Source organism: Arachis ipaensis, chromosome B06 (genome assembly GCF_000816755.2).
Source record: "Arachis ipaensis cultivar K30076 chromosome B06, Araip1.1, whole genome shotgun sequence".
NCBI lineage: Eukaryota > Viridiplantae > Streptophyta > Magnoliopsida > Fabales > Fabaceae > Arachis > Arachis ipaensis.
The window spans coordinates 125,456,008-125,472,358 of record NC_029790.2 but is presented as its reverse complement, the minus strand read 5'-3'; the positions used below and the strand labels follow the sequence as shown (position 1 = coordinate 125,472,358).

The following is a 16,351-nucleotide window of genomic DNA, read 5'->3' as shown; positions in this document are numbered from 1 at the left end:
ACCCCAAAGAAGTACCATCCATATCCACAAACTTAATATAAAGCTCTATTACTTGTTGGATATCACGCTCCTTTATATCGGACACTAGCTGTCATCCAATGAAAGAAATTGATATTCTACTTATGTGTTCAATTCCAATTATTTCGATATACATTAGAATAAAACTTTTAAGCTTTATCAAATATTACAACCACCAAGTAAGCATAATAATGGAATAATTGCATACAAGACATGCACTATCATCTTTACATATAATAGTTTTATTTGGATAAACACAACTATATGTTCACTAGAATTTGAGCTTGAGAATACATTAGAATTAACGAATGAATTATTTAGAAATTAGGATTTAGTATTTGTAGGCCAGTCATTTTTTTTTTCCTTGATCTCTTGCTATTTCACAGGCACTACGTGCAAAATTGGGAAACCTTATATTGTTCTATTTCACTTTTTCTGACTGCGAAATTTCGTTAACGCCTTTATTTCCAAGACATGCAGCGAATGCGAAAATTGTGTTAATGTGTTTGATTAATGTCATGACCAATTTTTCATAGTGACCGTGAAATTGGTTTCTATCTTAATTTCACAATCCGAACTTGTAAAGTTAGATTGCCAATAAAATTATGAAATAATAAGCAAAAATTATTTTTTTTAAATAAATTAGTAAATAAGGAATTTTTAAGATAAAAAGTCAAAAATTAATATGATATAAAAGGGTGATGAAATTTCTGTTTGAATGAATGCATAATGAAGATTTTTATTTTTTTGCACAATATCAGCTTTGACTTCTTTTTATTTAATGATGTAGTTTTCAACCATGCTATGTATGAGGGAAAAAAAAAACTATCAAAACAATTATTGGCATAAAATATATGTTTGAATTAGGGGATTTATATTTAAAATGTATAGAACACAACACGTGTGTATATATAAAAATAGAATAAACTATCATTTGTACCCATAAACTTTGTGAATGTTGACAAAAATATCCATTAAATAAAGAAACTAATGTTGTACCAAAAAACAATGGGTTTGGTATGACAAAAGTACCCAAATCATAATTTTTTGTTGACTTTTTAATAAAATTTCTAAATTACTCCCATTATCTTTTCTAAATCTCAAACTTTCACAACCCTCATCACCACCAACACTTTCCCTGATTATTACCACCGTCTCCCCTTTCCCTCTTCACTACCACCACTCACCATCAACACCACCAGCACCACCATCATCTCCCTTTAACACCATCATTCCTTTTTTTTGGAGGTTTTCTCTGAGCAGTTGTGAGCTAAGCTGTAAGTAACTAATCAAAATTATAAGAGCATTGGGATCAAACAAAAACCTGGAACCAGATCTCAAATCATTGAAAACCTCAAGATTCTCACCGGTAAGAAATCAGAACAAGGGCGCAATCATAAAAGAGAACAAATTGTTGTACAAAACAAAACTCCAAGAGTTCAATCCTAAATTCATGATCATGTGCTTGACGTAAACTATCTAAGTAGTGATTGTGATAAGATAAGCAAAAACCCAAAAATAAATAGTAAAGGTAAAAGCGGAATCAATGGCGACATACCTCGGTGCCAGCAAGGATAACAACGCGGGAGAAAAATGTGAACTTGGAGGGGCAAGGCAAGTGGTGGAAGACGGTATCCACAAGGGCGACGAGGAGAAGAGTGAGAGATTGGAAGACGATGAAGGTGTCGACATCGACGCGGCGGAGGAGGTTGGTGTTGGTGAAGATGACGAGAGGAAGAAGACGAGTGTGGCGGGAAAGAAGTGCTTGGCGGTGTCAACAATGAAGGGGTCGTGGTAGAGGAACCCCAATTTGTCGAGAAGGTAGATGCCGAGAGCGAAAGTGAGGTACTGGAGTGCAGTTAAGAGGTCGGGGTGGTTGAATTGGGTGATAGCATACTTGTTGATGATAGTGGAGAGACTGGAGCAGAGTGCGTAACCGACCACAAGAAAATGAGATTTTGTGGAGAGAGGAGGGGAGGTAGTAGTAAGGAAGGTGCTGGTGGTGGTGAGGGTTGTTGTGAAAGTTTAAATTTTGGGGTAGAAGATAAAAGATGGGGGTAATTTGAAAATTTTATTAAGAAGTCAATAAAAATTAGGATTTTGGTATTTTTGTCACACGAAACCCATGATATGGGTACAACATTAGTTTTTTTATTTGATGGGTACTTTTGTCCGTATTCGCAAAGTTCATAGGTATAAATGGTAGTTTATTTGTAAAAATACATATGATTTCGTGTTATATTTTTGTACACTCGCATTTTTTATGTCACTACAAGAAAAACGTTGAGTACCTTCAGAATTACCGTCGGATTGAGCGTCGACTTGTATCGGCGGATTTACTGTCAGATTTTTCGATGGAAAGGAGGAGAAATTTGTCGCCAGAAAAGATTACCATTGAAGAATCGTCACTGTCGCCACCGCCGGGAGCTCGTCGTCGTCATTGCTGCCGCCTGAAATACCCATTGAAGTAGTCGCTACACATCTCATCGATTCTGCTGCTGTTGCTGTCCCCGTTGCATCCTCCACCGTGGCTATCGTTCACGCCGCCATCACTACCGTCTCTGTCACCACCACGTTAAAGAGACCCTACAGCCACTATCATCGGATTTATTGTTGGTAGGGTTATTTTATTTTTACATATTAATTTATGACTTTAGCATTTTGTTAGGGTTTAAGTTAACTCAGTGGTTAAATTTGTTTAACGAAGTGTGTGATTAGGATTTGTTGTTTTAATTTAATAGATGTAAAAATCAAATAATGTTAGAGTAGGTTAGGTTAGGTGAGATTAAGAGTGCTTGAGTTGTTAGAAGATTTTAGTAGAGTTTAGTGAATTAGTTTCTTTCAATTGCATTAAACTTATGTCGCTTATTTTTGTCATATCTCTTGTTAGTTTGGTGAAATTAATTAGAATTAGACTTTAATTAATTGGAATAATGAGTTTTACTTATTCTTTCAAATTAGTTTCTGATTTAGTTTCAGCTTGTAAATTTAATACGTTTTTCTTTTTATTAGGACGGTACTATTTTCTCTGAGATCAGTTGGAGTTTATTTTTTTTGTTGTTTGTGCAGTAATATTCCAGGTTATTTTTTATCTCTGAATATAACGAATTGTTTAAATTTTATGTTGAACTTACTTTTCCTAGGATAGAGCTTTAAGACGGAAGTGGGAGAAGGTCGCATAATGGCGTCTTCTCGAAACCCTTGTTTGCTGAAAAATTGTGGAGTTATAAGGGGTTGCGTACTAGAACGGTAAGGATTTGATGTTTTATTGAATGCGTGTATGTTATAATTTATGCTTGTAGATGTTTTCTCTGTGAAAACTGTTATATTTATTTGATGGATGTCTCTGAATTAAGGAGAAATTCTGCCAAATTATCACTTAAATTATTTAAAATATGTTTGGTTTGTCAGAAAATGATAATTATATTTGGCGAGTGATTCTAATTATAGAGTACACTTTGCATAATTTTCTAAAAAATTTAATAATTATAGGGGGTGTGTTTCATTATGATTCCTAGTCATCGTCTATGGATGTATGAGAGGGATAATGGTGGTCGGGGGAGTTTAAAACCTGAATTCTTTGATAGGGTTGACGTGTTTGTCATGCATGCCTTCAGCATGGAACAATTTAGGTCTGAAGGAATATCTAGGTGTCCGTATCAAAAGTTTTGGTTGACTAAGTGGTTAAGACCTGCAGACATAACGCTTCACCTCTATCGTAACAGGTTCATGGATGAGTATTGGATGTGCACGAAACACAGAGAAGTGGACAAGTAAGGAATTAACCGGTCTGCATCTAATTTGAATAGGTTCTATTGTCAATCAATGAAGGTTCGGGTTGTGAGAGACCTAAACATGGAAGAAATAACTTGGGAGACTAACCAAGAAAGATACAACGAGATGGTATTTAATGCAACAGGTGTTACGAAATTGGAAGAGGCTGAAGAAGAGCCTAACCCAGAGGTAAAGAAATTTTATCATCTGTTAGAATATGTTGTGAAACCTTTGTTTGAAGGGTGCGTTCATTCGGAGTTGTCTGCATGTGTTAGAATGATGAGTATTAAGTCAGAGTCAAATCATACCCAATATTTTTGATAAGTGGCCATCCTTTGCAACAAACTGGTATGCGTCATATCCATTGGCATCTCCTGAAACCACGACGAAGCAAAGAAGCTAGTTTTAAAATTGGGTCTAAATGCAGTGAAAATCGATTGTTGTTTGAATGGTTGTATATTGTACTACAAGACGGATGCAGACCTAATTGAATGCAGATTTTGTAGATCACCAAGGTTCTAAGTCAAGAGAGAACAGATTCGTAAACGCCAGTTAAAGAGAATTCCAATGAAACGGATGCACTACTTGCCCTTAATCCCTAGACTGAAAAAAACGTGTTTGATAATATCATGCACACAGTAATGGACGATGAGCGAACAAAGGACAACAATAAGGTTAGGTAAGACGTAGTAGACATTTGCAGGTGGCCAGATCTGAATTTAAAGATACTTGATAATGGGCGGTGGGCTAAACCAAAGGTGGTGTTCACTCTAATGAAGGAGGAGAGACAAAATATATTTGTACATGAATTAAAGGATTAATGTTTTTTGATAGTTACACATCTAACTTGAGCAGGTGTGCAAATGTGTCACAGGGTAGGCTTGCTAGGTTAAATAGTCAAGATTGCCACATCTTCATGGAATCTTTGCTTCTTGTCACATTCAAAGAACTTCCAACCAATATCTGGAAACCCTCACAAAAATAAGTGTTTCTTTAGGAAGTTGTGTGCTATGAAATTTAGCATTAACTATCTCACAATTATGGACTAGAACATTCCTATCATACTTTGTAAGCTAGAGAGGATATTCCTTCCATCCTTTTTTGACGTTATGGAATATTTAGCAATCTGATGCAGATTTTCAAAATCCACAAACTAACCGGCAAGTGCACTGGGTCGTACCAAGTAATACCTCAAGTGATTGAGGGTCGATCCCACAAGGATTGATGAACTGAGCAACAATGGTCGAATGAATCACTTAGTTAGGCAAGCAGAAAGTTGTGTTTTGAGGGTTGTAAAACGCATTAAACAGTAAATTCAGAGAATTGGAAAGCAAACAATAAAAATGGTGTGAAATATGTGAGAGAAATAGTAAAGGGTTCAGAGTTGTTTATTCATTCGAATTAAGTTTTCTTACCAACTATTTTAATCATGCAAGATTCGTTTCATAGCAAACTGTAATTGACTAAACCCTAATGTCTTAGTGATTTAGTCTCCTCTAACCCAATCAACTACCAATGTCTTGGTCACTTAATATAGATTAGAGGGTTAAGATCAATTCTAGTTTATGGCCACAGAAACCCTAATTACCCAAAACTAAGAGGATTATATGTCACGTATCCCGATTAGTTCAAGTAATTAGCAATTTAGGAGGAATTTGCTTTCAAGCTGTTGTTCAAGTGAGATAACTCTGTCGAGAATCACAAGAACACATATAGAATAAGGGTTATACTGTCATTCTACCCATATTCATACGATGAAGAACGAAAGCAATCCTTGAAACTGAATCAATACATTAATTAAAATAGAAAAGCAACAGTCTTAATCCATAGAAATAAATAGGGCTCCTAACTCTAACCAAGGAGGTTTAGTGGCTCATGACTTATAGAGAAAACAAGGGTTCTGAAAAGTGTGAAAGTGTCGAAGAGAGAAGATCCTCCTAAAGGGTGAATCTTTTCCCTTTTATATCTAACCTAATTTGATTTAAAACTAAAATAAAATATTAAATTCTAAACCTAAAAGATTTTGTTTGTAAATAAAAATTACAAAAATAAAAGGTAAGATAATAACTAAGAGCTAAATCCAACAAAAGATGCTCCTTTGATGAGGTTGAGTTTGAATTGCTTTCCGCTAAACACCAGGTGTGGCGTTTAGCGCCCCCATGGGCAGAAAGCCCTCCTTAGTTCGCTGGTTGTTGGCGCTAAATGCCAGCTTGGCGTTTAGCGCCCAAAGCGGCATCTTTATAAATTCTCCTTTTTGCTCAAAACTCTGTCAAATTGATCTGAATTTTACCTGAAATAATAAAAATACCAAAACAACTCAATGTAGCATCCAAAGAGGATTTTAACGCTAAAGAATAATTAAACTTACTAAATTCTAACTAAATTTAACTGGAAAATAAGCAGAAAATGGGTATAAGATACTCACACATCACAACACCCAACTTGAATTGTTGCTTGCCCTCAAGCAACTAAAACAATATAGGACTAAGAAGAGAAAGCGCATAAGACATGAGCGTTCATTTAAGCTCATGTCCAATCACTGAGTGGGGCTAATGACACTATAATTCTGAATAGGTTTGGCATCTCACTATCGTTTGAAGCTCAGAGATGTTGATATCCTTCAGAACTAGAACTCGGATGATATTATAGATTCTCTTCTTTATGCTCTAATTGATCCTTGAACACAGCTTTTTCTTTTCTTTTCTCTTGGTGCTTTGCACCTTGAGCCTAGCCGTGACTCTAAGTGTTTTGTCCTCAAACTTAACTTGATACAACACACCACAAGAACTTAACTGGAAAACTCTTTTGAGTTCTAATTTTTTCTTTTATTTCTCCCAGACAGTAGTGCTCAGAGCCTTTGGCATACTCTGTAATTGTACTTGGTCTCGACTCTTAGTGCTCTGTCTCAAGGATTACTTGACACATTTACACCACAAGCATATAGTTAGAAAAATAACTCATTTGAGCTTTTAATCATTTTAGACCTTTCTAACCATTGATGCTCAGAGCCTTGGAGCTTGCTTTTTATTATCTTTTATTTTTTTTTTTTGCTGTTTGTTTTGTTTCAAGGACCAATTTTTTACTTACTTTAGAGAATCCATAATACTTCTCTAAGTTCCCATACCTCAGGAATCAACATTCTCAACTTCAAGATCAAATATGCACTATTCAGTTCATACATCTGGAATTATAGACAATACCACCATATCAAAGTTATCAGAATAACTCAAGCCTCATGCACTTTACTACTTCTTTTCTTTTTCTTTTAATTTTTCAAGTTCAGTGAGTAATACATGAGACAATTTTTAAAATAAATATAAAATAGCAAAATAGATAACTAAACTGGAAAACAATAAACTACTACTAATGATCATGCAAACGACCTTTAAATAAATAACAGGAAACAAATAAAATAATAAAAAATAGAAAATAAGGAAAGCAGAAGACAAAGAAACTCAACTACCTCAGTCATGGTGGCTACTGATCCCTCCTGGAAATCCTCTCTGGCGCTTTAGCTCATCCAAGTCGCGCCTCTGCCTTAGCTGCTCCTCCACTAGCTGATGGAAGAGGGTTAAGTGGTCTTAATGATCAATTCTCACCTGATCAACAGACGATGTCAGCTCCCCAATGGATGTAGTCAACTGATCCGAATAGTCATGGAGAGACAAATAGAATCCCTGAGATATCTCAGGCTGCTCCTGCTGAGGAGGAGGAACTGGCTCCTGTGGTGGTACATATCCAAGCTCCCTAGCATGTTTCATACCCCTCCTAGTAATAGGTCTATCGACCTCAATAGGGGTATCTCCATCAATGCAAACTCGGGCTGCCTCACACAGGCAGAAGATGAGGTAAGGGAAGGCCAATCTCACAGAGGTGGAGGCCTTCACCTCTATGCGGTATAACTCCTGAGGGATCACCTGATGCACCTCTACCTCATTGCTGAGCATGATGCAATGGATCATCACGGCTCGGTCAATAGTGACTTCAGACCAATTGCTTATGGGGATGATGGAGCACTAAATGAACTCCAACGATCCTCTAACAGCCAGTTTCAGGTCATGCCTACCCAGCTGGTATGGCTGACCTCTGGCGTCCCTCCTCCACTGTGCTCCGGGGAGGCATATGTCTGTGAGGATCTGGTCCAGTCTCTGGTCAGTGTTGATCCTCTGAGTGTAAGAATGAGGGTCCTCTCTGGATGGTGGTAGCTGCAATGCTTCCCTCACACTCTCAGGACTGAACTCCATAATCGCCCCTCGGACCATGGTGCGCCAGTTCTTTGGATCTGGGTTCACGCCATGTGCATGCTTGTAAGTCACCTAAGCATTGGCGTAAAACTCTCTGACCATCAGCACTCCCACAGCAGTCACGGGATTGGCCAGAACTTCCCAACCCCGCCTAAGAATTTGGTCCCGAATTTTCGGATACTCGCCCGGCTGCAGATCAAAGTGGACCTCTGGGATCACTTTGTTTTTGTTCACTACTTTGTGAAAGTGATCCTCATAGGTCTTATAGAAAAACCAGGTGAAGTCATAAGGGATGGATACAGGAGCCTTCTCTTTTCTCTTCCTTTAAGAGGATTCTCCAATTTTTGGTGCCATATGGATGATGAAAATGAAGAAAAAGCAGAGGGTCACACACCAAACTTAAAGGTTTGCTCATCCCCGGGCAAAAAAAAAAATAGAAAGAATGTGGGGAAGGAGATAGAGATGATGGAGATAGCGAGGGAGGTGGTTCTGGTAATGGGTGAAAGGTTGTGAAAGAAAAATAAAAAAATGGAGAGTAGTGAAATGGAAGGGAATGGAAGTAAGTGAGGTAGTGAAATGGGTGGAAGTGAAAACGGAGTGAGCATTTATAGAGGAGGGGTAGGGGATTCGGTCATGGTGGGAAGGGTTGGGGGGTAAATGTAATTGAATGTGGTTAATGGGGAAGAGAGATTGATGGGATTGATAGGGGTTGATTCGGTGATGGAAAGGTTGATAGATGTATGGAAAAATAGCGGATGAATGTGGATGGTATATTGGGGAAGAGGGAGAGAGGTTGTTGAGTTGAATGGTCAAAGGGAGGAGGGAGTGGAAGTAACCGTTGGTAATGGTGAAGGCCCCTCTTCGAAATTCAAAACTAGCACTCCTGACGCTAAACGCCAGTCTCAGCGTTTAGCACCAGAATTGGCACTTTTTTTTTTTGAAACTGAGTGGTGGCGCTAAACGCCAGCTTGAAGGGTTGATGCTTCATGAAATTATACCCTTGTGAGCATTAAATGCCCACCTAGCATTTAATGCTAGCTGCCGCTTGTCCATCCTGGGCGTTAAACGCCCTCCTGGCATTTAACGCCAGCACCCTTTCTGCCATGCCTGGCGTTAAACGCCCACCTGTCGTTTAGCGCCAAAACACTTCAAGTTGAACGCTCTCCAGGGTGTTCTGTTCTTCCTCCTGAGTCCTCCTGTTCCGGTTCTAAACACTTTGCACAATCACAATTAAAATTAAACCAAGAAAAACTATAAATAAAAAAAAATGCATGAAAATCAAACTGAAAGAAAAACTAAAGGATACTTATGATTGGGTTGCCTCCCAACAAGTGCTTCTTTACCGTCACTAGCTTAACGGTCAGCTCCACTAAGGAGGGGGGGTGATCATAGGGCTTAGCTCTTCACCTCTCACTATGAATCTCTTTCCTGTGCTATCATGGATTAACTCAATGTGCTCAAGAGACAGGATCATGTTCACTGTATGAGGCAGAATTGGACTTTTTGTGAATACCACCTTCATTCCTGGAGAGAAGTCTTTAGTGAAAATATTCTTGTTCCTCCAACCTCTATGTACCTCTTCTTAGGAACTCCCTCCTTGGTGGATGATGCACACCCAAAACCAAACTTAGGTTTGATGTCAGGAAAAATTATAGTGGTTCCCACCAAAGGAGGTTTGAGCAGTGAACTCTGCTTTGTAATAGTCAGTGGTCCTTGTGGACTTGGGTTGGTGATCTCACCCTTCATGCAAGCTCCACCTTCACCAGAGTGGTGTAAGGGTTTAGAAACCTGAAATACCAAGTAATCCTCATGCATCCTCAGAACCAGCTCACCTTTTTCAACATCAATCAAAGTTCTCCCAGTGGCCAGAAATAGTCTTCCCAGGATTAGAGTGTCATTTGCATCCTCTCCCATGTCAAGGATCACGAAGTCTGCAGGAAGAAAAAGCTCTCCAACCTTGACTAAGATATTCTCTACCATTCCATATGCCTGTTTCAAAGACTTGTCGACCATTTGTAGTGCTATCCTTGTTGGTTGCACCTCTTGGATTCCAAGCCTCTTCATTACAGACAAGGGCATTAAATTGATGCCTGCACCAAGATCACATAGGGATTTGTCAAAGTTGATGCTCCCAATAGTGCAGAGAATCTGAAAGCTCCTTGGGTCTGGCATCTTCCTTGGCAACTTGCTCTGAATTAATGCACTGCATTCTTCAGTCAAGACCACGGTTTCATCTCCTTTTAGGGTCCTCTTTTCAGAGAGTAAACCCTTCATGAGCTTAAGATATTGAGGCATATGCTCCAGTACCTCAGCAAAAGGAATATTGATTTGCAACTTTCTAAAAACTTCTAGGAATTGTGAGAATTGCCCATCCTTGGTCCCCCTTGGCTGCTTCTGAGGGGATGATATCTTCAGCTTGAGCTCAGGTGCTTTTGATAAGGCGTGTACTATGGCATCCTCAGCCTTTTTTGCAAGTTCAATAACACATGCTTCCTCCTTTGGCATGGATTGATCAGCCACTGTGATGTCCTTGCATTCTTCTCTTGGATTTACCTCTGTGTCACCAGGAAGAGTGTTAGGAGGCCTCTCAGGTATTCGCTTGCTCATCTGACCCACTTGTACCACCAGGTTCCAAATTGAAGCTTTGGTCTCCTGTATGAAACTCTGAGTTCTCTTGGAAAGTTTTGCAACTATTGAGGCTAGGTCAGGAGTGTTCTGAGGCTGGAAAGTTACTTGTTGCTGCTGAAAGGGTTGGAGCCGACGGTTGTTGAACCTATTCTGATTAAAACTACCTTGAGAGTTGTTGTTGAAATTCGGCTGAGATTTCTGGGGTTGCTCTCTCCACCCAAAATTTGAGTGATTCCTCCATTTCTGATTAAATGTGTTAGAGTAAGGATCATTATAGGAATTTCTAAAGGAATTTCCCATATAGTTAACATGTTCAGGAGTGGGTGGAGCATAACCATAAGTCTCACCTTGGTTGAAGCCACTACTCATGTCATACGATGCATCTTGAGTATTGACAGCAGAGACTTGCATCCCACTCAAGTGCTAAGTAATCATAATAATCTGTTGAGACATGGCCTTGTTCTTGGCAAGTATGGCATCCAAAGTATCTAGGTCTATGACTCCTTTTTTCACAGGATTCTTCTCAAAGGTGTACAATTATTGGTTGTTAGCAACCATCTCCATCAGCTCCTTAGCCTCTTCAGGAATCTTCTTCATATGTAGAGAGCCACCTGTAGAATTGTCCAAAGACATCTTGGCTATAGCCTAATCTAGTATGAGAACATGTCAGGAGGGCACCTCCTGATCATTGACTTGTATCTCTCCTAGGCTTTATAGATGGAGTCACCATCTCTCTGTCTGAAAGTCTGAACATCTGTCCTCAACTTAGTTCGCTTCTGAGGAGGAAAGAACTTGGTCAGAAATCTGTTGACTACCTTGTCTCAAGTGTCCAAGCTTTTCTTAGGCTGAGTGTCAAGCCACTGCTTTGCCCTGTCTCTCACAGCAAATGAGAAGAGCATCAACTTATAGACCTCTGAATTCACTTCATTAGTATTCATAATACCACATATCTGCAGAAAGTTAGAAATGAACAAGTTTGGCTCTTCCTGCGGGAGTCCATGATACTGGCAGTTCTGTTGCACTAGAGTGATCAACTGTGGCTTTAGCTCATAGTTATTTGCACCTATAAGATGCACCACAATAATGTTCCCATAGAAATCAGGGGTGAGAGAAGTGTGTGAGCCAAGCATCCTTCTAGGCTACTCATTACCATTTAGATTCTCAAAATTAGCATTAACTATGTTGTTGGGATCCATAGTAGCCTCTTCAACTTCCTTCTCGAAAGTATCTCTGAGATTCTCACTAGCCTTGTAAATTCAAGTTTGTTGCAAACACTGCCTCAAGGTCCTTTCAGGTTCAGGATCGAAATCAAGAAGGGGTTCTTTGTTCCTACTCCTGCTCTTGCTCATAAACAACGGACAGCAAACAAAGAAAGGTAGGAATATCTATGTTAGAATACAGAGAATTTCCGATGAGGTATCCTGTGTAAAAGAAAAATAAAATAAACTAAATAATTAATACTAGAAATTCGAAAATCAATAAGGAAAAATAAGCCACTAATTTTGAAAATAAAGAAAAGAAAATTAATCAGAAAAAATAAAATAAAATCACAAAAGGGGGACACTAAACTTAACTTCAAAAATTAAAGAGAAAAAAATGTTAGACAATAAAGCTAAGAATTCGAAAATTTAGGAACAAAACAAATAAGACTAAAAATTGAAAACACTAAACTTAATTTCAAAAATTAAGAAAAAATTTAAACTAAAATAACACTCAATTTTTGAAGATAAAAATAAAAATAAAAAAGAAAGAACACAAATTAAAACAAATCAAAAACTAAAAATGTCTAATCTATGCAATCAGACAACTGGTAGTTGTCAATCACAGTCAATCCCCGGCAACGGCGCCAAAAACTTGATGCGGATTTTCTAAATTCACAAACTAACCGGCAAGTGCACTGGGTCGTACCAAGTAATACTTCAGGTGAGTGAGGGTCAATCCCACAAGGATTGATGGACTGAGCAACAATGGTCAAATGAATTACTTAGTTAGGCAAGTTGAAAGTTGTGTTTTGAGGGTTGTAAAATGCATTAAATAATAAATTCAGAGAATTGGAAAGCAAACAATAAAAGTTGTGTGAAATATGTGAGAGAAGCAGTTAAGGGTTCAGAGTTGTTTATTCATTTGGATTAAGTTTTCTTACCAACTATTTTAATCATGCAAGATTCGTTTCATAGCAAACTGTAATTGACTAAACCCTAATGTCTTGGTCATTTAATATAGATTAGAGGGTTAAGATCAATTCTAGTTTATGGCCACAGAAATCCTAATTATCCAAAACTAAGAAGATTATATGTCACGTATCCCGATTAGTTCAAGTAATTAGCAATTTAGGAGGAATTTGCTTTCAAGCTATTGTTCAAGCAAGATAAATCTGTCGAGAATCACAACACATATAGAATAAGGGTTAAACTGTCGTTCTAACCTAATTCATAAGATGAAAAACGAAAGTAATCCTTGAAACTGAATCAATACATTAATTAAAATAGAAAAATAATAGTCTTAATCCATAGAAATAAACAGAGCTCCTAACCCTAACCGAGGAGGTTTAGTGGCTCATGACTTACAGAGAAAATAAGAATTCTGAAAAATGTGAAAGTGCCGAAGAGAGAATATCCTTCTAAAGGTTGAATCTTTTTCCTTTTATATCTATCCTAATTTGATTTAAAACTAAAATAAAATATTAAATTCTAAACTTAAAAGATTTTATTTGTAAATAAAAATTAAAAAAATAAAAGATAAGATAATAACTAAGAGCTAAATCCAACAAAAGACGCTCCTTTGATGAGGTTGAGTTCGGATTGCTTGGTGCTAAACGCCAGGTGTGGCGTTTAGCACTCCCATGGGCAGAAAGTCCTTCTTAGTTTGCTGGTTGCTGGCGTTAAACGCCAGCTTGGCGTTTAGTGCCCAAAGCGGCATCTTTATAACTTCTCCTTTTTGCTCAAAACTCTGTCAAATTGATCCGATTTCACCTAAAATAATAAAAATACCAAAACAACTCAAAGTAGCATCCAAAGAGGATTTTAACGCTAAAACAAAATTAAATTTACTAAATTCTAACTAAATTTAACTAGAAAATAAGCAGAAAATGGGTATAAGATGCTCACGCATCACAATCCACCTACCGTATGAAGCAATACTATTTGGGCCGATCCAATGTTAGTGGATGTGCCCATTTGAGATGATGATTGGTTCATTCAAGCGCACCATGAAGAACAGAGCTCGGATTGAGGGCAGCATCTGTGAAGCATTCTTAGCTAAGAAAACATCTGTATTTTGCTCATTCTACTTTCGGCCACATGTTGAGTGACATAGAACAAGAGTTGCAAAAAACGATGAGAGGGGAGAATCCTCCTCAAGTGGAACAGCATACTCAATCTTGGTTCTGGAAGGAGCTGCAATAGGCACGGGAAGTGACTATTGGTTAGAGCAGAAGGAAATCGATGCCGCACATCTACATGTGTTGCTTAACTGTGACCGAATTTCACCCAAACCCCATGTGTTTTTTAAGTCTTCATAAATATTGCAATCAGTAAGATACTAACTTTTTAATATAATCAAAACTTCTTTATCCTATTCTATCATATAGGTTATTCCAAGAGGCAAATCATGATACCTCATTGAACAATTTTTCACGTTGGTTTAGAAAATACGTCAGCGTGCATCTAACTGACACAACAAATTCGGAACTAGTTGCACTTAGTTGGAGCCCAATGAATAAGGGCACTAGCTATCCAATATACAATGTTAATGGATATCGGTTCTATTCTTTACAATGGTCGATTGGAAAGAAAACAGATTACACCGGAGTTTGGGTTCGTGGGGATTCAGGCAGTGGTCATTCTGATTAGTTTAGTGTGTTGCACAACATACAAGGTGTGCGTATTTAAATGTGAATGATATGATCCAAGTTCACGACAAGGAACACAAAAGTACAAGGACTACGATATCACTGAAGTTAATATAACCAGAAAATATAGGCACTGCGATCCTTTTATTCTACCTCAAAATGCATGACAGGTATACTATTTGCCTTATCCGGGTTCATGCAAGTCTAGTTGGGTGGTTGTAGTCAAGACTAAGCTAAGAGACCGGATCAAGTCTGATGATAGGACAGAATGTTAGGAACCTTACCAGATTGATGACCCAACTCCTTTGAAAATGGTAGTTGATACCGATGAGTCATCTATTATAGATGATGACATCATTAACCTTGAAATAGATGCCAACACATTTCCACCAGAGAACGATGATATTCAAGAAGAAAACCGGGTCGATGGCGACGAAGAAACGGAAGACAAGTTCGATGATCAAGAAACTACCTCGTAAGAGGAGGATTGTGAACCAGAGGAAGAAGATGATAAATCTGAATAGGGTTAATGTAAACATAGTTTTGTGATATGTATTTCTTCACCAAATTTTGCGAAGAGTGTAATTAGTTAGCATTGTTTAGATATTTCAATTACCTTCATTCCTTATTTTTAATTTATATTTTTGATATTTCACATTAGGTTTAAAGCTCTATTTCAATTATTAATTACCAGGATACATTATAGATGGACGGAAAAAGATTATTAAAGAAAATAAAAAAGACTAACGTCGGAATAATACGACGGTAACAATCAGTCAATTTTTTTTAAAAAAATTTAAAAACATCTTCATCGGCATTACCCTCAGATAGATGGTGCGGAGACATATGCTATGGCACCAACATTTCCATCGAAAAGTTTTTGACAGTAACGTCCAATAGATTCTGTTTTCTTATTAACTATATTTCGTCTCTAAATCCGATGAAAATTACCGTCGGACGAAACAAATATGACGGTAAATATTTATTGTCGAGTTTATACCATTGGATTTTATTCGTTTTTCTATGAAAAGTCTGACAGTACTCAACATTTTTCTTGTAGTGTGTGCTTTTATTTTCAATCCAAACACTGGATTTTTTTATATTTAAATTAAATAAACATAATATTTACAAAAATGTATAAACAGTAGAGTATTTATCAATATGCGGACATGTTATATCTCGAATATAGTGTCAAAAATCACATTAAAGGCACATCTAACGTACTGAGTACCCGGGCTCTAACCAAAAAATTTAAACAACATCCAGTTGCACCCGGGATAAAAACAAAAGTAAGAAACGATACTAGGCATTGTTATCAGAACCGGACTGACCCGTCCGGTCAGACCGAAAACCTGGTGAACCGATAACAAAATCGGTTCGGGTGAGCTAGCTGACCAGACAAGGGAAAAAACTAGCGAGACCCAGTTTGAACCGGCCAGCTTTGACGAAAACTGGCGAACCGACAGGTTTGAAAAAACCCATACCGGTTCAAACTCTAATTTTTTTTTTTTTGTTTTTCTTCAAGTGAAACGGCGTCAATTCAATTATTTAAAAAAAAAAAGAACCGAAAGCCTAAAAGAAACCCTAGCTCGAAGCCTCCCAGTGTTCCTAGACCCAAACCCATTCCCTTTCCCTCTCCCCAAACTCCAATCGGCTGAGAGAGACTTGTTCAACCCTTCTCATCCTCACTGTGCTTGCAGTCTCGCTCTCGTACCACCCGACCACAACCAGCGCCACCTCCACCAAACGATGCGACGTCATCGACTACTGCTACTCAGAGTCATCGTCTCGGTGGCCCCTGAGTATCTCGGCTCGTCGCCTCCTGTCCTGTGCCGCT

The 16,351-nt window shown here is 38.1% G+C and overlaps 1 protein-coding gene across 1 annotated transcript; it reads right to left on the bottom strand.

Annotated features, from left to right (window-relative positions):
* Positions 1,480-2,481, bottom strand: LOC107647594 (GDP-fucose transporter 1-like). The gene is made up of 2 exons (XM_021105676.1): positions 2,411-2,481; positions 1,480-2,029 (listed from the first exon to the last, which is right to left on the bottom strand). Exons 1-2 carry the CDS (start codon positions 2,479-2,481, stop codon positions 1,498-1,500), a joined length of 603 nt encoding a protein of 200 aa, XP_020961335.1. The 3' UTR covers positions 1,480-1,497.